The 22,480-nt window shown below is 53.9% G+C and overlaps 2 protein-coding genes across 8 annotated transcripts in view; one reads left to right on the plus strand and one right to left on the minus strand.

Moving 5' to 3' along the window:
* Window positions 1-3,180, plus strand: part of BCORL1 (BCL6 corepressor like 1) — a 64,385-nt gene extending 61,205 nt beyond the window's left edge. For all 5 annotated transcript variants that reach the window (XM_038588280.1, XM_038588278.1, XM_038588279.1 and 2 more), the window contains one exon: window positions 1,103-3,180. In XM_038588280.1, the coding sequence (XP_038444208.1) occupies window positions 1,103-1,385 (283 nt within the window). In that variant the 3' untranslated portion in view covers window positions 1,386-3,180. The remainder of the gene's footprint in view (window positions 1-1,102) is intronic.
* Window positions 3,181-9,163: 5,983 nt separating this feature from the next.
* The window catches only part of ELF4 (E74 like ETS transcription factor 4), a 46,496-nt gene continuing 33,179 nt past the window's right edge, over window positions 9,164-22,480 (minus strand). For all 3 annotated transcript variants that reach the window (XM_038588284.1, XM_038588282.1, XM_038588283.1), the window contains exons 2-9: window positions 20,095-20,377; window positions 16,383-16,554; window positions 15,868-15,960; window positions 14,305-14,502; window positions 13,291-13,374; window positions 13,012-13,204; window positions 12,085-12,462; window positions 9,164-11,195 (exon numbers count right to left, since the gene is read on the minus strand). In XM_038588284.1, the coding sequence (XP_038444212.1) occupies window positions 10,394-11,195; window positions 12,085-12,462; window positions 13,012-13,204; window positions 13,291-13,374; window positions 14,305-14,502; window positions 15,868-15,960; window positions 16,383-16,554; window positions 20,095-20,166 (1,992 nt within the window). In that variant the 5' untranslated portion in view covers window positions 20,167-20,377 and the 3' untranslated portion in view covers window positions 9,164-10,393. The remainder of the gene's footprint in view (window positions 11,196-12,084; window positions 12,463-13,011; window positions 13,205-13,290; window positions 13,375-14,304; window positions 14,503-15,867; window positions 15,961-16,382; window positions 16,555-20,094; window positions 20,378-22,480) is intronic.

Raw genomic sequence — 22,480 nt, forward strand, 5'->3', positions numbered from 1 at the left:
GCATCTCCCTCTCCCTCTGCTGCTCCCCCTGCTTGTGCTTGTTTTTTCTCTCTGTGTCAAATAAAAAAAAAGGTCTTGTAATAATATCGTGGTAAAGAATTCGGATGGTTTTTTGGTCTTGGTTTTTTGGTCTTGGTTTTTGGTTTTTATTGCTGGAGGTACTGGGGATCCATCGAAAGCAGTTCAGAGAGTGAGAAGGTCAGATTTTCTTTGTAGAAAACAAATAGTAACAGAGGATCCAGTGAGGGTGGGTGGGGGTGCAGCAGAGTGACTCTTGGCAGAGGGGAACCAGTTTGGAGGCCGATGGGGACGCTGGGAGCAGGACAGTGCAATGGGAGGAGGGAACGCCTTGGAATGGAGACTGTTAACATGGGGATGCAGTATGTCTTCCTGGTTTGGTCAAAGGGAGCGCGTGGCCCCTAAACGGCCTCCCCAGCACCCCTCCCAGCTGTCCCCAGGCCGCCACCGCCACCGGGCTGGTGTGCTCAGCAAAGTCAGCCTGGCTGTAACGTGAGCTCTGGCCCTGCAGAAAGGACGGTGCTGCCGCTGGAGAAAAAACTTGTCTAATGCATTCCAGAGCCAAAGAGAAATGCCTTTTAGATTACCCACAGTTTAGGCCTTTCTCCACGGCTCCCCGTCTGTTGGGGAAGGTCTTGGAGAACAAGGGGAGGCAGGGGAAGCAGGAGTGAGAACAGGAAAAAGAGACCAGGTGGGGGTAGCCGGGGTTGGTTGCGGGGGGGGGGGGGGGGGGGGGGGGGGGGGGGGGGGGGGGGGGAAGAACTGGCCCAGATGGTGAATTCCAGGTTGTGGGGTGTGGTGGAAGGCCTGGGGATGCCTGCTCTGACTTAGGTTCTGGAAGGTCCCTTTCCCTCCTGCTCTCCCACTTTTTGGGGAGAGGTCAGTCATGGGGTTGAGGGCCTGTGACTGGGCTGAAAGATGGTTCGGCCACTGTAGGGAAAGGGAGAGTTTGCCTCAGCAACATGCCAGGCACCTTGGTTGAGTTTGGTGGGGAGTAGCCGGACTGGCAACCTGCCCCGGCATTATAGCACCCCACTGCTTCCCCCCAACCCCTTTCCCTAACTCCCACTCTTGCCTCTTCCAGGCCCTGCAACTGGTTCCTTTTTACCGACGTCCTGAAGAGGCTGAAGCTTTCCTCCAGGATCTTTCAGGCTCGGTTCCCGCACTTTGAAATTGCCACCTTGCCCAAGGCTGAGTTCTACCGGCAGGTGGCCTCCAGTCAGCTTCTGACCCCAGCCGAGAGGCCCGGAGGCATGGACGACAGATCCGCTCCAGGCTCCTCTGAGACTGTGGAGCTGGTGCGGTACGAGCCCGAGCTCCTTCGGCTCCTGGGGTCCGAGGTGGAATTCCAGCCTTGGAACAGTTGACGGGGACACAGCCCCTCCCTTTTCTTTCTCCTCCCAAGTTCGCCCTTCCCCACCTCCCATGTCTTTCACCCCCACCGAGCACCAGACTGCAGAATGAGGCAATAATACGGACCAACAAGAAGCCGCCTTATCAATGCCAGCATTAGTGACTGGATTTTGTTCTTTCCGGTTATGATTAGTTCTCATCTCCCTGTCATCGTCTTTGTTGTTGTGGTTGGTGATGGGGGTGGAAAGTTGAACTTCACGTCTGAGGGCAAGAGGTCCTGGGGATATTTGGGAGGTGGCGCCAGGGTCCCTTGGACTGGCCTCCTGGTGTATGAACAGGACCACACGTGGGCCCTGGGTGGCCTTGGCCTGTCCGGAGGAGAAATGAGCAAAGCCCAAATCTCTGAGCGCCCCCTCCATTCCCCTGTGTTCTTCTGTCTTCCATAGTATTTATTTTATTAGTATTTAATTTGTATTGTTTCATTGGTTTCTGATAAGTCTGTATCACTGTGACGATTTGAGACAACTTGTTGTATTGAGGGACTTTCTTCACCTCCTTTCTTTGTCTTTCTTGATCAGCTCTGGAACTGCCCCTTTCCTCTGACAAAGTGATGCCCAGGTTTGTTTTCACCCCACTGGGGAGGGGGCAGGAGAGGTGGGGGGGGCTCCCCCCCCAGGACCCATGACTAATGAAGGTGGCTGGTGCTGGCCTGGGGCTGGGGGGTGAGGGTAATCCTGAGGCTTTGGTGCTTCCCTCCCCCCCCATTTTTTTTCTTGTTTCACCACTTGCCCTTTGCAGCAGCCCTACTATATTGAGATGAGTGTTTCTGGGGAGGGGTGGGTTGTGAGGGGGAGGGGTTCATGGGTTACTGTATTTGGGGAGAGTCAAGAATGGGCCCAAAGGCTGAGGTCTCCCCCTCCTCACACTTCCTTCACTGCTCCCCTCAGAGGGCACAATATGGGTTTGTTCCCACATCTCCCCCCACCCGCCGCCTCCTCCAGCCACCTTGCCCCTTTCTGCCTTCACCCTTTCTGGATGCTGAGCCTCTCAGCCCCAGCCCTTGACCCTCACCTCTCCCCGTTGCCAGACTCAGCAACCCCTTCCTCCCTGCTCCCTGCTTCTCCTGCCCCCATCCTCCTGTGGAATGTGCAGAGGGCTCAGGGATGGATTGCCAGATGTGAGATCCAGGCCTCAGCTGTTTCCTGGGCGAGGGCAGGAGGCAGAGCTCCAGCTGGGCTCCACTTCCACCTAGGGACCCGGGGGCTGATTGTGTGGCCCTGGTGGGCCTCCCTTTTGGCCTCCAGTGCTGGGTTTGTTCTGGGAGAGAGAGGGTGAGAGGGAGGAGCTTGGGCCCTTTCCCTGTCCCTGCCCCCTCTGTGGCATTGTCTTTCCTACTCTTGTTCTTATTTTTCTACCAATTGCTATTTTTTCCAAACAATCCTTGTAGAGAGTATGTACCATCCAAAGGCAGGAGGGCCTCGCTGTGGCCGGCTCTGGTTGGAGATGGTACAGTTTTATTGTACAGGTGCTAAAACAACAACAACAAAAGAAGAAAATGGAAAAAAAAGACAAAAAAAAAGGCAAAAAAAAAAAGCCAGTTTGAGGATGGGACAATCTGTTCTCTGGAGACTCCTGACCCATGCAGGAGCATTGGTGGTTATTTTCTTTGTATTGTGTTTGTTCTTTGTTCCCAGGGGGATGTTCTCGGCCCCCTTCTGTAGGACTGCTCCCCACCCCCACCATACTGCCCAGTTGGTTTTGAACAGTTGTTCTCCCTTTTTAAAAAAAAATATATATATATAAAGTTGAGGGGTTTTGGGTTTTAATTTTTTGGTTTTGTGGGGGTTCATGGTATCGTGTGGTTTATTTTATGTTTGCCTTTACCTTTTTGCATTTGGGTGTGTATTCTGGCTGCCCTTTATGTTTCATTTTAAGCAACTGGCTGTGGAGTCAAAAACACTTGCATACTGAAAAACTTGTGTCAGGGCTTCTGTCTCCTGTCTTTACTCTGCTCCCCGTATTGGATTCTCTGTGGTTAAAACAGACGGGTGTCCTGATGAAGTCGTGGGAAACCTCCTGATCCTGCCTTGCAGTTTGGGTACGACGAAGGAGGACAAGGTGACAGGGCTGGTAAACATTTGGGCCACTGGGGCAAGATCTGGAAAGAAAGGACAAGGCAGGGGCACATCCTGAGGAGAGGGGAGCGGTGGAGAGAATTTGACCTGTATCCGTTCAGGCACACGTGTGTGTGCATGTGTGTGCACGTGTGCGTGCATGTGTGTGTGTTGCTTGTTTGCTGTAGGAGTAGCAAGACTGGAAGGAGGAGCCCTTTTAGGTGACTATACGGAATGATCCTCTTTAAGTCAATCACTTGCCTGCTGGTTCTCTTGCCCTGGGCCACCCACATCGGCATCTGACCACAGTCTTATTACCGCCCTCACTGTTGTGCTCCCCCTGCTCACCAGCACAGGTTTTCCACTTATGAAAAACAGTGGTAGAAACTCCAATTCCTTCTGACTCCTGCCTCCAGAATGTACCCATTACTGGTTGAGGGGAAGGGGATGTTCGACAAGTCTGGAATGTTTCAGCTATATTCCTAGGACCTCTCCCTGGGGCTTAACTCTCTGGAGAGCCCTGTGAGTGTACAGGTGAGGGGATCTATGGGTCTGGCCAACTGTAGTCTAGCCAACCCCAGGAGTGAACTGTGAGCTGCCCTTTACCCAGGCCCCAAGGAGCATGCTTCGAGCCAGGTCTTTCTGCCTAGACGGAGGAACATGTATTCGTTCTTTGAGCCACAGCATTAATTTTCCTTTTTGGCCTTTGCTTACCCACTTTCTGATCTTGTTCCCCTGGAATAATTGTTTTCTCATGTTCCCAAACAACCTCACAACACTGATTTTAGCTCAGTCCTCTGTAACTTGCAGTCAAGAAATCCGCCGTGTCAAAAGGTCATGAAAGCTATGTGGTGAGTGCAAGGATTCAGTTCAAAGGGATGAGCAAGAGCACTGGGGTGGTTGGAAGGAATTCCGGGAGAGAGGCTGCCCAGTTGACACTTTAGTAGAAACACAGGAATTAGGGGTAGCCAGGAAGAGTCCCTGAACTGAGGGGACAATCGGGGAAAAGGTTTAGAGACAAGAGGGTAGTGTGTGCAGGGAACTCCAACCCACTTGAGTGTCACTGCAGTTGGAAGGGACAGATGTGGAGGGAGGGGCATGAGTCCTGCCAGGCGTGCCAAGGAGCACAGCTTGGACTTTTGCCTTAGGTGATGGGGAACCATGGGAAAACTTTAAACTGGGTAATGAGAGGGGTTTTGTTTTTGTTTTAATAAACTGGTAAAAATGTGTTAGAGGTGGGTCAGATGGAGAGGAAGAAAGGAAAGGCTTGAGATTCACAAGAAAGGCTGAAGGGAGAGTGGTGAGGGTACTCAGGCTTCCATTTAAGAGAGAGCGAGATGCCATGGGCAGTGTCACAGTGACCCCAGGGGATTAGGCCAGGGTCCTTTGGGGAGCCGTGGACAGCCATGGGCATCTGGGTTCAGGTGTGTGGGCACACAAGCCCCTTCATTTCCCTGCAGAAAGGAGGCAAGTTAAATGCAAAACCAACCAGCAGTTCCTTGTTTTCTTGCCTTCGGGCTCATGTCCCCACACCTTTCCTTAGAGCATCTCACTGCCCCTCTGCCAATGTGGGAAGATCAGGATACTAAGCCTGCATCCCTGCTCCAGACTGGGGTGAGGGCAGTGGCCTCTTTTCCAATAAATCTCTTCATCCTTCCGGTGAGGCCAAGGGGAAGGGGCCAGCTCCAGCTCAGCACCTACCACCTAGGCTGACCTCCGGTGAGAACCTAACTGTTCTGTTTTCCTTGCTCCATCTGGCAAACAGGGCTCCGTTTACCCACCAAGGAAGAGACTCCTACCGAGCAAACAGCGTTGTTTAGCTGAAGTTAGTTCCTCCTGCGCACCGAGGTCGCGGGCCTACAGTTAATGATGGTTTTACCAGAATGTTCCTCTTTGGGGTGCAGGGTTAAAGGGAGGCCCTGTTCAAGTCTCCGTACTTCCGGGGACAGGACCATCGGCTTTCCTTGCGTCCCCACCTGGGCTGGAGGGGGGTTGATTTGGGCAGTATAGTGTCCGTTCCATAATCTAACCTGCAACAGGGAAGACTGCTGAGTGTTCTGTTGTGTCCCGCCCCCGCTAGGACGAGAGTGTGTGTTGGGGGGGGGTGTTTAGGGAGAATGGGGTCCGCCCTTGGGGCGGCCTGCTTAGCGGCCCGGGGGAGGTAGCTGCTCGGGCTTTCGGACCCCGCAGCGGGGCGGGCCGGGACCGCTCGTGCTCCCCAGACCCCGGGGGCCACCGCGAGGGGAGCTGGCACGCCGCGGGGCGCCCGGGCTCACGCCGCCGGCGGTCGGGGCCCTCCGCCCGCAAACGGACGCCGCGCTCGCTCTCTGATCTCAAGGTGGAAAGCGGCGCCTCGCGGATGTGCAGCTAAGGCGGCCCCGTGGGGAGGCGGGGAGCGGCGCTGGCCGGGGCCGCCGCGTGCTCACCTGCGGGTCCAGGAGGCTGGGGGAGGGGACCGCCGCGGGGGGCGCGCGCGACCGGCCAATGGGGAGAAGGCATTCGGCCCCAGCTAAATGCTCCCTGGAAAGTGGAGGGGTGGGGTCCGGGAGGGGAAGTTCGAAGCTCGGGAGCACTGGAAGGCCTGGGTGGGGGCTGGAGCCACCCAGGGACGGTCGGGGGCGCAGTCAGGCGGGAGGGGCGGGAAGACGGCGGCCCCACCCCAGCCGCCTCTCCCTTCCCGGGCCCTGCTGGGCCGTCAGCCCCCCATCGCCAGCTCGACAGCGCCACCTGCTGGACATTGGTCCCTACGCCCGGCGCCCCTGGGGCCGAGGCTCTCGGAGGCTGCGACCTTCTGGGCCTCTCGGCCTTGGGAGAGGGGAATGAGCTCACCCACCCCGGGTCACGGCTTTGGAAACAGCGACAACCGCCTCTTGAAAAATACGTGATGGGGTCAGAGAGAGGCACAGCTGATAGCGGTCTAGGGCTCCCCGTGGACCCCGTTGCGGGGGGAGCGTAAGCCTGGGCAAGGAAGAAGGAAGCAGCTGCCTGCAGTGTTACACGAAGGGCCAAAAAGCTGTGAAAGCTCTCAAGTGTGGCTTGCCTTGCTCCTCCCCCTTTTGTCTGTCACAGTCTAGGGCTGAAATCCCCATGATTAGAGACAAAATTCATTCGTTCTTTCAATAAACATTTATTGAGCACCTACTGTGTGCCAGGCACTGTGCTAGGCGCTGGGGATACATCAGTGACTAACACACAGTCCCTGTCCTTGAGGAGCTCACAGTCTATTGGAGGGGAAACGTACATAAACACATAGCTAAGGAGCTACCATGTGCTAAGTGCTACAATAAGAGGTATACACAAAGTGCTGTGGGAGCCCAGAGGAAGAGTAATACATCGGCTGCTAGCAGGTGAGGAGTGTGTCTCCTGACTCCATTACACACCATCACAAAGGCAAGGATGTTGTTGCCCCGTGGCTCTGGTGCAAATGCACCTGTCTCCTGAGGGTCTCCTCCAGCCCTCTCCCATAACTTGATCAGCACAGGTTAGTCGACCAGATTAGCTAATTTAACACTTTGAATTAGGAAAGAAACTGGACAGGGAAGTTTCTTTAGGGGCAGGGGACGTTCAAAGTAGTAACAACTCTTGGGTGCCAGGCTGGGGGGTGGGAGTGAGGATACTATGAGGGCACTGAGCCAGGGAGGCCTGGCCCTGGGCAGTGGAGCACCTAGGGTGAGTGTCTATGCAGAGGGAAGGTCAGACAGAGGTCACCAGCCTCAAACTTTGGTCCCCGTCTCTCACCAGCTTAGTTCAACCCATGATATCTGCTGGTGCTCACTAGATGCTTCATAGCGCGCCCTGCTCTGTGGGTGATACAGCCCCCCTGCCCTCAGAAGGTAACACACTAACTGCGGAGACAAAATAGGTCCAGGTCATGGAGATTTAAGTAACAGTTTGTGATCTTAACACAGGAGATGTCACAGGCTGTTCTTGATCAGTTGCCAAAAGTGGCAATTTGCTACAAATCTAAAAAGACTTCATGTAAGGGTAGGCTGGTCTGGGGAAGCAGCTTCCACAGCGTCTTAGAGGATGGATATGATTGAATTGGTACCAGCAAGGTGTGAGGAGCATCCTGGTCGAGTATAACCAAGTAAAGCGAAACCACAAAAGTGAGAAACTTGGAACAGAGGCCCGCTCGGAGGACAGCAAATCCCTGACTCTGACTGAAGCACTACTTTGGGGGTCAGGGAAACGAAGTGAGAGATGACGGGGGACTTCATGGGGAAGGGCCTTGTCAGGTCAACGACTTGAAATGAAAGCCTTGAGTCCTCCTCCCAGACCCCTGGACTGCATCGAGATTCAGCAAATACGGGGTTAATGCCCAGCTGCCCAGAACAGCCTGGCAGCTCCCTATCTTGAGCATCACCTCCACCGATGGGCTATGGGGTGCCACCGGAGGCTTTTTAGAAGAGAAAAGAACAGAACTGGTGCCCTGGCAGATCGGAGGGGGTGAAACAGGTCACGGTGCAGGGCGTGTTGATGTGTCTGGGAGCGGGGACGAGCTCCGGGTGTAAGCCAGGTTGGAGGCTCTGGGAATGTGGAAGAAAGGCTAGATGTCAGAGATGTGGCAAACAGTCTGACTTCAGGAGCCGGGGGAGGGGACAGGGTCACACGAAGGCGGCCATCAGATGGCTCTGAAATGTCAAGCTTAGAAGGTCAGGAAAATGGTGGTATGATTCATAGAAGTAGGCAAGTCATGAAAGCTTTTCCTTTGGCTTTTTGAGGGGAAAGGTGGTGTGTGTGTGTGTGTGTGTGTGTGTGTGTGTGTGTGTGTGTGTAAGGAAAGACTCTAAAGTCCAGTATGTAGGGACGCCTGGGTGGCTCAGCTGTTGAGCATCTGCCTTCAGCTCAAGGCGTGATCCTGGGGTTCCAGGATCGAGTCCCGCATTGGGCTCCCTGCATGGAGCCTGCTTCTCCCTCTGCCTATGCCTTTGCCTATCTCTTTGTCTCTCATGAATAAATAAAATCTTAAAAAAATAAGGTCCAGGATGTATATAAAGACTTCACAATCCATTTCTGATAGAGGGGCTGGCTTTGGGGCACAACAGGAGTCTGGATGGAAATGTCCAGCAGGCAGGAGCCGAGGACAGTAGTAGGGGCTGCTGCTCTCAACTCCAGACCCATTCCCAAAGAGCCAAGCTAGAGCCAGGAGAACGGGTGAAACCCTTCGGGGGCGCACCCACATTCACGGTGGCAAGTGGCAGACATGGAGCCACCCCAGGCACAGGGAGCAGAGCAGGCAGCGGGGGAAGCACAAGAGCCCAGCTAGTGCGGGAGGGGGTAGTAAGTAGTGTCATGAGCCGTGAAGGCTCATGGGGACCCAGAACCGTGAAGAAGACATCTGACGTCACTGTGAGGGTATCAATGACCTTCAGCTGATGAGTTCTGTGGAATTGGGGGAGGCAGGGCCACCCCTAACCCTAACCATCGTGCAAATTTTTTACAGGTGACTCTTGTGGGATGTTTCCCTTTCCACCATCAGCAATTTGTCTTGATAAACTGATTATATTAGAAAAAAGCGTTTTGATACCAAGTGCTGGAGACATGTGATAAATGCACGTGCATGCCCATAAATGGTTCCTTCCCAAGGAGGGAAAGGGGAAGAACAAGAAGAGGGTGGGAGAAGACTTCAGAGGCTTGGCAGTGACCCGAAGGAGAGAAAAATCTGGGGAGGTAGTTGGTCAAGTGGATGGTTTTTTTACTGAGGACGTAGCAAAGGGCCCGAGGCACCAATTCACACTAACCAGATTCACCAGATAACAGAATTGTTTCTGAGGCTGATGTGTCCTAGCTCTTAGCCTTGCCCCCAAATTTGGCTTGAGAGAGGTGAGCTAACTCAAAGGGGAAGGAGAACTTAAGCAGAGAGAGGTTCACCTAAGAGAGGATTGGCTGATGCTTCCTCAGGAGGAGGAAGGAGAGAAGCAAGGAGCCAGGTAGAGACAGGAGAAGTGGCAGGGGCGCTCACATCCGCTGGCTCCTGTCTTCCTGGCGTAAGAGTCAGGGCTAGGTGCGAAAGTTGGAGATGAGGGCCAACGGTCCACTTGAGATCTGCGGGAGCCATCGTGTAGGTAGGTGGGCTGGTAAACCTACAAGGTGAGTAGAAGGCAGGCTGAACAGCAGGCACGCACAAGCACGAAGGGAAGCAGCCCTGGTGTGCATCGCTACACGACTACCCCAGCCAGGCCAGAGAGCAGGGAGCTAGTGGGGCAACACGGACCGGCAGCGATCCCCGGCTCGGGGGGATAGGCTGGTATTACGGCCCAGGCCCTTGTCCCTTTGAACACCATCTTCCCCAGCACACATGCCCACTGAAATTCTCCTACCCTGGACCTGCTCCAGCTGTGACATCTCACCCAGTTGGGGGGATCCAGCCTGTACCCTGTAGCCTCAGAGCGACTGAATGGTTTGTACAAAGGGAACTAGAGAATGCTTTCTCTTCAAAACAAATCCTCATCTCTGCAGCTGACCTGTGGAGACACACACCCTCGAAGATCTCACAGCTACACCCCCATCCTCCCCAAAGAAACAGAGATACAGACCCACGAGTACACACAAATACATACAGAGATATTCACATATGGGATAGGAGGTTCCCCTCGGAGCCCCTGCATCGGCCCTGGCCACAAACTTCTCAGGAGGTTCTCCCTCCGTCACCAAGTCAGCCCACTACCCTGACAAGAGCATATCCCCTAGTGCTCTTGAAGGCCATGGTCTGACACCAGGGGTGCTCCAGCTGGGCATGGCTGGGCCATGGTGACACCGGGCAGGGGTCGGGGACAGGGGATCCGGCGGACTGAGATCCCATGGGAAAAGAAGGGCAGGTGTGCTGCTTCAGTCTCTGCTATAGAAAGTCCATATAAAAATGCTGCTCAACTTTGCCTGGTGAGGCATACTGCCCTCAACCCCTTTGCTTACAGGTCATGGGGCTCCATCTTAATAAGAGAAGTGGGGTTGAATGGGGAGAAGGGGGCTGGGGTCGGGGATCTGGTCAGCAGGTTCCCAGATGTGGTCACGCCAGGCTCAGTCATGAACAGGGACCCTGAGCCTGAGGAGAGCTCAAGTTCAGCCACTGGGGTCAGCCCAACAGTGGGGCAGCTGGGAGAAGAGAAAGTCTGGTTCCCCAGAAGGCTCGGATTGTGGGAACCCCTTGAAACCACCTGGGTTGGAAGTGGCTGAAGGTGAGCCCGATCCCTCAGGAGCTCCCTCAGGGTCTCTTCAGGAACCAGCAACCCCTCCATGGGGGCCCCAGTTACCATCCCCTGCATGTACGAGGAGGGCCTCAGCGGCCCCTCCTTGCCCCCAGAGGCTGCCGTGGCACCGGAAGTCCTGATGAAGGCAGCGATGACAGTCCCAGGAGGCTGAGAGCTGGGCCCGGCCGGTCCGGCCCCAGTGACGGAGGATGGCACCGGGTTGGTTGGACGGTTGGCCCCGGCCAGAAGCTGGGGGAGACCACTAAGAATCAGCGGAGCCCCCGGTGCTGCCACCTGACTTTCTTGGAAACTTGTGTTCAGGGGGAAGGAGGCCTGCAAAGTGAAGGTGTCCTTGAAGGTCGAAGCAGGCGGAACGCTCTGGAGGACAAGCTGGGTTGAGGCAGTAGTACTGGCAGGAGGCCCGTTGGTCAGCACTGTGGTCAGTGGAATTGTCTGCAGGGTCAAGGCTGAGCCTGACCCCACTGGGGCCACTCCTAGGTGGATGTTGCTGGGCACTGAAGTACTGAGAAGAGAGGAAACAGATTTGATTAAGGCAAGAGGCATCTCCCAATTGGCCAGGAAGGAGCACCTGTGAGGAACAGAGCCAGCTGAAGGTGTTCGGTTCCTCTGTGGTTGGATCAGTGAACATCTACCGAGTACCTAGTAGAGTTTGGGAATCATCCTAAAGGACTGGCATGCACTATTTTGAGCCATCTTCCCAATAGCCCACATGCTGAGTAAGATTAATAACCTAACTTTACAGCTTGCGGAAACAGAAGCCCAGAGAGGTTATGCAACTTGCCCTAGACCACACAGCTAGTTGCAGGGACCCACATCTAGGCCTTCTGACCCCAGAACCCATGTTCCTCACCACTCTGCTCTATTGCCTTCCGTCCCCAGAAGGGCACATCGCCCATGCCAGTATAGTGAGAGCAACATACACATATCTCACAGCCCAGCCTTCTCAAGGAGAATCTGGAGACATGTGGCATGGATAAGAAGTAGCAAGAGCTTGCCTAGAGGGCCCAAGGAATGCAGAACAGGCATCTCTGTAACATTCTCTGTTGCCTCTTTTCCAGAGTGGAGGAGGCTTGGGGAGATGGGCTCAGATGTGGAGGTCCCTGGTGGCTGCTGGGGGAGCACTCAGAGATAACTGGCACAGCCCGAGCTGGTGACAGATGCCACCTAGGCCAAGTGCTGGCTTTGCCATTCTTTTGGTATATGACCGTGGGCAGGTCACTTTTCCCTTCTTGACCAACAAGTGCCCCAGGGGCTTCCCAGGGATTCTGTGAGGTTCCCACGAGACTGGAGACATAGCAGAACTTTGCAAGATGTTGAAAACTCTCCCCACTAACTGCCCCCGCCCCACCAACACAGGTATGATGGGAAGACGTGTACTTTGGGGCCCTTACCTCACGGTTTTGGCGAGTTTGGGCTGGCTCTCAGGTAGAGAGGCAAGCACACTGGAGGTAGTGGGGGTCTCCTCATCTACAGACAGTCCCAGTTCCAGATTCGCAGATGGCTGTAAGCCAACATTCTGAACCTTTGGCTTTTCCCAGGAAGGGCCTCCCTTGCCCTGGGGAGCAGCTCTGGCGGAGACCCTGGAGCTGGCTCGGCGGGTGGTGCTGGTGGAGGACGTGGAGGGAGTGGAGGCCTGAGGGGAGGCCGCCGTGACTTCACTTCTCTCCTCATCATCTTCAATCACCACCAGGTCCTTGGGCATCTCCTTAAACTGGTACACCAGCCTCTGCCCTTCCACTTTGGCAAGGATGCCTCTCTGGTAGTAATATCTGGGGGACAAGGGGCACAGAGTGGGGAGTTAGGCAGGGCGGGCAGTAGGAGGAGGCTGGCTAGGTGGCCAAATGGGAGCCCCAAGGTCAAAGGAAGGGGTAAGGTCAACTCTTGGACTTAGAAGGCTTTTATGAAATTTCTAAGGTTTCCCCCTGAGGACACCAAGGGCCATGAAAAGGGGTCTCAAATGCTAGCCATGCCCTGCTTTGGGGAGAAGGACAATGGGTGAGCAAGGGATGGGAGGGGATTGCTGATGGGGAACTCCGCTGTCCCCCAGCCTGAGAGATCCCTGATGGGTAACTCGGGCCTGTCTCCCTAGGTCTCTGGCGGGCAGAATGCCCTTCGTGGGGACGAAAGGCCCTAAAGGCTCTTCTGCTATAAAAAGAGGAAAAAGCTAGGACACAGCTATTCAAGGGAGGGAATTGTGCCTCCCAGGAGGGGCCAGGGGATGGGCATAGGGGCAAGAACAGGGGAGAGTTAGGAGACCCTAAAGCAGGAGAGACTTCTGGGCCCCCAGGGCAGGCACCAGGTGCCCCAGCATCCCCTACCTTAGTGCCCGCCCCATTGTCTCATAGTTCATGTCAGGCTTGTTTTTCTGCTTCCCCCACAGCTTGGACACAGCTTTGGAGTCCACCAGCTTGAAGATGCCTTTCTCTCGCTGGGTCCACTTGATGTATTTGGGGCAGGTGTTCCTGTCTTGCAGAAGCGCGAGGAGGAACTCCCAGAGATAGATGGTGCTGCCTGCGGGGGAGGGGGAGGAAGCAGGTGGTAAGGCACAGCCTGGGGCCCTGGGCCCCCTTCCCACCCAGCTGGCCTCCCAGCTGTACCTTTGCCATCCTTAGACTTCTTCCGTATGGGGATGCTGGGGTCAGTGACTGGTGAGGTACTGCGGTTGCCCTTGGTCTTCCGGACTGTGAGGGGAAGGGAGGCGGGGTGCAGGATGAGAATAAGGCCACACCCAGTCCTCCAGGGCAGGCTCCCGGGAGGGAGGGCCCCAGGGATCACTGGAGTGGGTGCCATGCCAGAAGGCAGAGTGGGGGAGAGCCAGGTCACTAGGCCCAGAGGCCTGAGATCCGTCTCTGCCACCACAGCCCTCAGGTTCCTGCACCTGCCCAACGGCCTGCTGTCATTTTCAGGCTCCCAAAGCACAGCAGAACCCTCCTGCTGATGCGGGGCAAGGAATGTAGTGTTTACAAATGAGTCACCTCTAGAAGAACCCAATGGGCCCAGCCCAATTTTGGAAACGAAAAGGTAGCCTAAAGGTGTAGCTGTTGTTCAAGTAAGTGTGGCACTGGGGGTTTGGCTGCCACACTAGCAAGGCACTATCAACCAGTCATTGCCTGAGTAAATCAATAACACTGGGGCTTGGGAAAGCCCAAAGTCCTCTCCCACAGATGGCCCCAGTTCCACGAGTTCGGAGAAGGAAGATAAGCACGCAGCCTAAGGTGTCTTTTACAGGCAGAGGGCACTCTCCAACCCCCACAGAGGGCCAGGGACTGGCCAGGGGGCCAAGCCTGGTGTCCGAAACACCTAGACTAGGATTCAACCCATGTGGGGTCATTGGCATTTCTGCACGATTTTCCGTACATGCCAGGCTGACAGGAGTGGCATGGGAAATGTCAGGCTTTGGGCAGGCCAACCTATGAGGCCAGGTTTTACAGGAGGGAGGACTTTTCATCCATCCCTGTCACACCAGAAAGCTGTCCCCTTAATGTGTCTATGATCCTTGACCCACTCATCCCTTATGGTCTCCCTGACCTGCCCCCCTTCCTACTACGCGCCCCCCCAAGCCATGTGCGCGCGCGCGCACACACACACACACACACACACACCCTCCTTACTTCTCTTCTTTGATTTTCCAGTCTTCTTGGCACCTTCCTCTCTGGGGACTGTCTCCTCCAGACAACGCCCCTCCTGGTCATCAGTGTCACCTGCCCTGTTCAGGGCATCAGGCTCAGAGACAGGAAACAGGTAGTTGGGCAGAGTGGCAGCCGGAGCAGGGTCTGAGTCTGGAAGCATCTCGGAGGCGGAGGCGCTGACTGCAAGGAGAAAGGCCTGAGGCGCCCACCCGAGGCCCAGTGCTGGGCGAGTGTATGATCCACCCTCCACCCAGCACTTCAGAGGATGGCACGCTCCCGGGGAAGGCTGAGGAGCCGTTCCCCATAGCCCCAGATACAGGATACACCTGAAAATGCCTCCTGCATCTCACACCATGAGGAGAGGAAACATCTGCAGGGCTGTGGGCATGAGCTGGCCCCAATCACAGCTGCCACATTCACAGCCCCCTGCTGGGAGTGGGGAGTTCCAGGCAACACCCAGGGTAAAAGGCCACCTTGATTTAGTCATTCACTTGTTTTACAACTGGAAGGTGCCTTAGATATCATTTAGCCCAATTCCTCTGCTTTCCTGATAAGAAAACTGAGATCCAGAGATGGCAGGGCATGTGTCCAAGGTCACACAGCAAGTCAGTATCAAGTGATTCATCAAGTATTTGCTGAAGCCCGAGGGAACATGAGTGACAGGATTGGAATAGAAGTGCTAGGACGCTTAACTGGCAGCTGCAGGCTCTCTTCCCCCTTGCCGGATCCTAGCATCCCCTTGGGAAGGGGCAGTTAGGGCCAGGAGTCCTTGTGTCCATGAATCAGGGAAAGGCCTCAGAGGGAGCTGGGGCAGGAGCCTCCCTTGGGGGCCTTCTGGGGTGATGGGAGGCCAAGCTCCGAGCCTGGCACATTTCTAGATAAGCCATCCCCTGCATAGTCTTCCTGAGGGCCCGGCAAGAGAGCAGAGAGGACCGAAGAGTCACCCTGGCCAACAGTAGTCAGCCTTAAAAAGGAAGGCAATTCAGACATACGTGACAACATGGACAGACCCTGACGTCATTATGGTAAACGAAATAAACCAGTCCCCAGAGACCACTACTTCGTGATTACACTCATGTAAGGTCCCCAGAATAGTCCAATTCATGGCGACAGAAAGTAGAGTGGTGGCTGCCAGGGGCTGAGGGGAGGAGGAAATGGGGAATTAGTGTGTAATGGGCACATAGTCTCTGTTTTGCAACATGGAAGGTTCTGGAGGTGGATGGTGGCGATGGCTGCCCAACAATATAAATGTACTTGATACCACTGAACTAGTCACTGAAAAATGGTTAAGGCAGTCAATTCAGTCAATTTTATGTTATATGTGTTTTGCAACAATTTAAAAATTGGAAAAGGGAAGTCCCCCTGGCCACCTTTCCCTTGTCTACAGTGCCCCTCTGCCCTCTCCCATCCTGTCACAGCTCAAGAGCACGTTGACATGTGTCAATGCCCGTGTGCACAGGTGCCTGGGACTCTAGTACACAATGTGATATTTTTAAATGGCGTTTTTTTGTTCCCTTGAGTTAAGGCACCAGGGTTCAGACTTACAGATCTGCTTCTCATCCAGGATGTCGTTGGGAGACTCGACATTGAGCAAGACTTCAGTGGTTGACATGGTTTGTGAGGTTGCTTCATTGTCATCTGGTTCCAAGTTCCATGGTGTGGGGTGGGGGAGTGAGCAGAAAAAAAGTTCCCTCAGGATATATAGGGCAGGGGTATAGCTATCACCAGGGCCAACCCAGAGGATAGTGTTAAGGAGCCAAGGGACCCCTGGAAGGGGCTCGTGTGCCACCTACTATAACTCTCCAGCTTTTCTCTACACTCACCCCAGCTGATCTCCACTCCTCCTTGTCCCACTCCATCCTGAAAGACCACAGATCCATTTGGATGGTTTCCTCCTCTACCACCTTTTGCTTATCCTAACCACCCTATCTATAATCTCCAACTCTTGCGGCCTGGCTCTTGCTGCATGGGGTCACTGAAAGCCATCGTGGGCTACTATAGTTCCTGAAGGCACAATCCCTTTCTCTTCCCACACTTCCCTGCTCAGGAAAGAAACAAACCTGCCAGCAAAATACTGCCCTCCAGGATCTGATCCTGTGTCATGCACAAGGTTCCATCTGTTATGATGCCATTGTGAACGTCGTCTAGCTCCAGTCCTGAGTACAGATGCAGTAATTCGGGGTAGGGCACCTGCTCCACGATCACAGCTGGGAACACTGAGGGGTCTTCCAGCTATGGACAAGAGAGGGATCCGGTTTAAGGCTCACCTGCCTCTCCCAAGAACCCCTCCCTACCAGAATCTGGCCCTTCTTGCAATTCCTAAATCTTGGAGCCCTCAGGGTTGTCTTTTGTATGGGATGACATTGCTCTGGGTCCAACCTCACTAGGTGATGCTTTGAGTGGATTCTTGATTAACAGAGACATGCTAGCTCTGTGCCACTTGCACTCAGTCAAGAGCAGACATTTTTAATTGGTTGTAGTTTTCGGGCTCAGTCTCTGGCAATGAAGACAGAACAGAGGCATTATAGAGGTAAGGTGAGGGCCCAGTCCCTGTCTGGATGGAGGAGAGGGTTCCAATTTCCAGCTTGATTCACTGGGTGCATAGGGACACTGCTCATGTGGAGGAGGAGAAACAGGTTTTTGGAGAAAGAGAAGGGGAACAGTGTCTGGATATTGTGAGTTTGATATTTAACACAGAAATACCTATCAGTGGGTCAAAAATACGTGTCCAAGAGCTTAAAAGGGTGGTTGCTAAATCCCTTAGAGCGGATAACAATGATCAGGATGAGAATTTGACCCCTGGAAGACGTAGCTGCTCTCAAATCAAACAAAGCTAAATGAAAAAGGAGTGTGATTGGGGCGACTGGGTGGCTCAATTGGTTTGGTATCTGACTCTTGGTTTCAGCTCAGGTAGTGACAACCTCAGGGTCATGGGATAGGGCCCTGAGTAGAGATTATCTCCCTCTCCCTCTGCTCCTCCCCTGCTCATGCTCTCTCTCTCTCAAGTGAATAAATAAAAGCTTTTTTTAAAAAAGGAATGTGATTGCAACTGTCTTCATTCATTCATTCATTCATTCACTCATTCATGGGAGACACAGAGAGGCAGAGACATAGGCAGAGGGAGAAGCAGGCTCCCTGCAGGAATCCCAGGATCATGCCCTGAGCCAAAGGCAGTTGCTAAACCACTGAGCCACCCAGGCTGTCTTTAAAAAAAAACAACGGTCTTTAAAAAAAAAAAGTTATTTATTCATTTATTTGAGAGAGCGAGAGAGAGTACGCTTGAGCAAGCATGGGGGGAGGAGGGGCAGAGTGAGAGGGAGAAGCAGACTCCCAACTGAGCAGGGAGCCCAACTTGGGCTTGATCCCAGGACCCTGGGACTATGACCTGAGTCAAAGGCACACGCTTAACCAACTGAGCCACCCAGGTACCCTACAAACTCTTTAAAAATTATGTAGAGAAAGGATTATATCAGGAGCAACTTTGGGTGACTTTTTTCCCTTTCTTTCAAATTTTCTGTATTTTGCAAATTTTATTTCATGGGGCTGTTAATTCTTTTTTCATGAAAAAAGAATGAGAATGCTCAGTTCTGCCTAATGTTTCTGAACAATCCAGAAAAATAAAAATTGATAAACCGCCATTGGGTTCGGCCAGTGGGCAATCAACCCGGCTAGAACACTTTCAGGGGACACTTTACAATGGATCTCAGAGAGGCTGGACTGAGTGCCGTCCTACTACACCACTACTGGGGTGTTGTGATGAAGGCCATGGAGTTGAGGGCCATCTGCCCAATATGGTACCCACTAGGCATGGGTGACTATTTAAATGTAAATGTAAACATTTTTCAAAATTAAAAGTCCAGTCCTCCAACTGCATTAGCCATAGTTCAAGTGCTCCATAGTCTCTTGTAACTAGTGGCCCCATAACTGGACAGGGCAAATATAGAACACTTCTAGTGTCTCAGAAAATTCCATTGATTTGTCCTAATCTAGAGCCAGACAGCCTGGGCTTGAAAACAAGCTCTGCTACTTACTAGCAGTGGGGCCTTGGGCAAGCTACCTAATCTTGCTGTGCATTGCTTTCCTCATTTATAAAATTGGGGTGGTCATATTAACCCCATAGGGTTGTGTGAACAGATCAATGCACATAAAGCCCACAGAACAGGCTCGGTGTAGAGTAGGCTCTCATCGAGTGTTTTAGGTATCAGGGATTTCTGGGATACTAGTAATGCTTTATTTCTTAACATGGGTGGTGTGTGCATGGGTGTTCGTTTTATAATTATTCTTTAATATATATATGTATACACCCTTCTGTATTAATGACACATTTTTCAATACAAACAGTTTCCTGAAAAGGGAGAGAAAGGAGGTAAGAATGTAAGCACAGAGTGTGGAGACCATACTGATGAAGAGAAAGGAGTTAAGGAGGCAGTGTTTTGAAGGAGGTAGGTAGAAAGGAAAGAAGGGTTTCTTCCAGGGTTGGGGAGATGTTCTAGGTTGAGGAAAAAGGTCTGGAAGGTCTTAAGGACTTATGAGAGAGATGTTGGAAGTGACCATTGGGTTGAGTTCTTGGAGGCAAGAGAGAAGTATAGGTAGGAGATATTGCTGGAAGGAAGAGGGACAGTTCTTTCTCCTGGGCCCACGGGAAGGAAACTGTTCTTGTTATTTCCTTATCAGTAAAAGGAAGAAGGGAGGGAGACAGAGGGTGTCCTTGGCTTTGAGCTTCTCTGTGAATTGGAGGAGAAGCTGGCTGAGGGCAGAGGGGCAAGTGTGAATGTGGAAGGGAACAGCCTCCATGAAGCACAGTAACAGCGGCTAAGCAGACCAGAAACAGGAAAAAATGACTAGCAGTATTGAGAACACAGAGATGGTTAGATTTTTCTTCCCTTTCCCTTTTCTTCCCATGATACCTTCCACAAGGGAAGGCATAGCCCAGGTGTTGGATCAGACTGAGCGCTTCTAGGTGAAGACCCAGGACAGAACATGCAATGCGCTCAAGGCCCGCTAGGGGGCAGCCCTCGGTAGGCCGCTAGAGAGAGGACAAAGTTTTCTGTCCTCAAAAGGATTTAGCACAGAGAATGGCAGTATTAAGCTGGGATGCCCTTAGAGATAATCCAACTGGATCTCTTCTTGGTGAAGATGGGGAGATATCAGCCAGATAGGGTAGGGGATGGGACTTGCCCACGTGACTCTGTGGCCAAACTGGGATGAGAACCCAGGACTCCTGACTCTTAGCCTTCTGTTCCTTCTACCATACCTGGCTGCCTCCAGTTTGTGGAAGGAGAGGAGTTGAAGGGGCCAATGAGTGTGCCAAGACACCATCCAGTGGGTACAGTCAAGCGCCTGGAAAGCATGCTCTCTTAGCCTCAGCACATAGCAAGATACAGAGCGGTGGGGCCTAAGTGCCGAAATTCTGTCCTATTTTTCTTTCACCTTTCCCCCACCAAAGAAACTCATTTCCAGATCTGAATCCTCCGATTGAGGCTGAAAAGATGGTTATGGAAGGGCCCATCAACCAGGCTAGACAAATGAGTCTGAAGGGACTGGGGGTTGGTCTTTGCCCTGTGGGTCCAGCTGGCAGCGCTCACTCTTGCTATGTGGGTGTCCCAGCAGCTTTCTCACTGTGACATTACAGGTGAGGGGAAGGGGATGGACATGCACGTGAGGGTCCATGTGCACCGGTGCATTCAGCCCACATTGCTGCCTGCCCGACAGCTCGGCTGCTGTGTTTAATAGCTGCACAGCTGGCTTGGTGACTGTTCTCTGGGGCCATACCTGGTGGATATCATCCATCCCGTTGCTTGCAAACTCAAAGATCAGGTCACTGGGCTGCAAGGTAATAGCCATGCTGTCTCCTCAGAGAGATGACAGCAGGATTCGCAGGGCCCTCTGGAGCTGCAGGGGGTATCCTTGACGAAGAAATGCTGCTCAGGTACCTTGGAGCTTAGAGCCTATACCCCGAGCCACAGTAAAATAGGGGGTGTGGAGAGCTGGAGTAGGTGGTGGCCTAGGCCAGGTTCAAGGCTGCATGCTGGGCTGGGCAAACCGCAGGAGTGACCTAAGGAGAAGGGAGAGATGGGCAATGAGCAAGTCACCTTCCTTGAGATTTGTTCCCAGGACAGCTAGCCAACTACAGGGACCCCACTGCCCGGGGGCAGACTGCCATCTAGCCTGGGAGGGATGGGAGAAGAAAGGGGAAGAAGAAAGGAAGCAGGTAAAAAAAAAAAAAGGGAAAAAGAGGAAGTGAATTGAGCTGCGTCCAGTGGGAAGTGGAAGCCTGTCACCAGCATCTGCCCCTGAGCTGGCCCTCCCTTCCTTCTCTCCTGCCTCCTCTGGAGGTGACAGAGGGACTCTAGGCTCTCTCCACCCTGAAGATTAATCCCCAGGGTGTGGCCACTGGGGAAATCAGGGCACCCCATACGTCCCTATAGATGGGACAGCAGCATGAAGAATCCATAAGATTTCCTTGGCTTAGAAAGAATCTTGTGTAAATGGGTGTGGGTTAGGGATACATGGGTGGACCAGGTGCGCTTCCAGACTCTGCCTGGCTCAGTCTACCTTGGAACTGGAGGCCAGTTAGCTCTGAGGGACAGAGTCTATAGAGGAAGAAATATCTCACCATGTGGGGGGCGGGGGGGGGGGAGGTTGTCGCCAGGACCAGTGCTGATCTGACTCTGCTCCTGAGGAGGGGACTCTCGGAATTGGCCATGCCCCCAGACAGCCCTGAGCTGGAGGGACAGGTGGGCCTAAGGCTCTGTGCCCTTAGCCCTTATCGCTGCCTGGCACCCTTGCTAACCGCAGGAGAGGGTGGCTTCTGTGCCTTGTGTGGGTTCACGCTCTTGGTTCAGCTTTGCTTTCAGTTTCAAGACTGAACTGTCACCCTGGGAACTTGAGAGGAGAGCCCCAGCTTGGGGAGGGGCCCCCAGAATCTTCTCTATCCTCCAGGGCTGGCTCTGGCCCCCCTCCCTTTCCAGGAAACCTGTGTGCTGCAGCCCACATGCCTCTCCAGGCCCCAACTGGCCCCAAAGCCTCTGGTACTCCCAGTCTGCACCTCAGGTGCTCACTCACTCGACACCAGGCCTCCAATTGTTTCCTGTGTTTGCTGCGTGGTCACACCCACGCCTCCCTCCCCCGTGTGTGTCCCTCCCACCAGCCCACTCTGCTCCTCTACTCCTGAACACTCAGACCTCGCCCCGTCCAGGTACCACAGCTTCGGTCCTTGGGCTTGTTTTTGATGGTATCCTCATGCTGCCTCCATGCAGTGGGTCTGCGAATGGCCTGGTTCAGCCACCAATGCCTGAGGAACTGGGTCCACGGCCCACAGTAGGAGCAACACATCTGACTCCTATCTCTCTGACAACACCTTTACCGGTGCCAGGGTGGCCAACCCTTCTCCTGGCCCCGAAAGAAAGGAGGAACTGCAGAGAGGGGCAAAGGGGAGGAAAGGGAGGAGGACCACGGGTGACCTCTGTGATGACCGCTCCCCCCACAGGAGACACCCAGGCCTCTCCCACTTCCTTTCCGTTAGCCCACAGGGCTGGCTCCGCCCGCTCACCCCCCCCCCCCCGCTCACCCCCACACCTTTCCACCCACCCTGAACACAAAACTTCAAGACTGTCACCCAACTCAACCTGTCAGGTCTGAGTTTCCCTTGGGCAGAAGGAGACCGCCCTGCTAGGACGAAGAGGAGGCCCTGGGGAAAATACGGTCTACAGTCGGGGCCTGAGTCCCCCCTACCCCCACCCCACCCCACCCCACCCCCACCGGGGCCTGCCGGTGACCCGGTCTCCTGTGACCCGCTGGAGAAGCCTCCCAGGACCATTTATGCTTGGAAGGTCTGTCTCTGCTAGCCCCAGCGCCCCGAGGCCCCGCATTCCGCAGCTCCCCGCCCTCCCTCAGGCCGGCTGTCTGCCCCCAGGAAGCATTCTCATACTAATCAAATGAAAGGGATCACTTTCACCTAATCCCACTTTGTCTAAACACGAAACTCCAGTGTCTACCCCCCCACACACAAGGTCATTCTGCCGCAGCCCTTCCCTCCAGGTTTGCTCATCTCTTAAGGCTTCTCTTCACAGATCAGCACCTCACGTTTGCGAGTTCACTGGTGCTCTCTGCCTACGACCTCCCTTCCGTGCACCTTCCCGACCTCCCCCATTAGGCA

Source organism: Canis lupus, chromosome X (assembly GCF_011100685.1).
Source record: "Canis lupus familiaris isolate Mischka breed German Shepherd chromosome X, alternate assembly UU_Cfam_GSD_1.0, whole genome shotgun sequence".
In the NCBI taxonomy this organism is placed as follows: domain Eukaryota; kingdom Metazoa; phylum Chordata; class Mammalia; order Carnivora; family Canidae; genus Canis; species Canis lupus.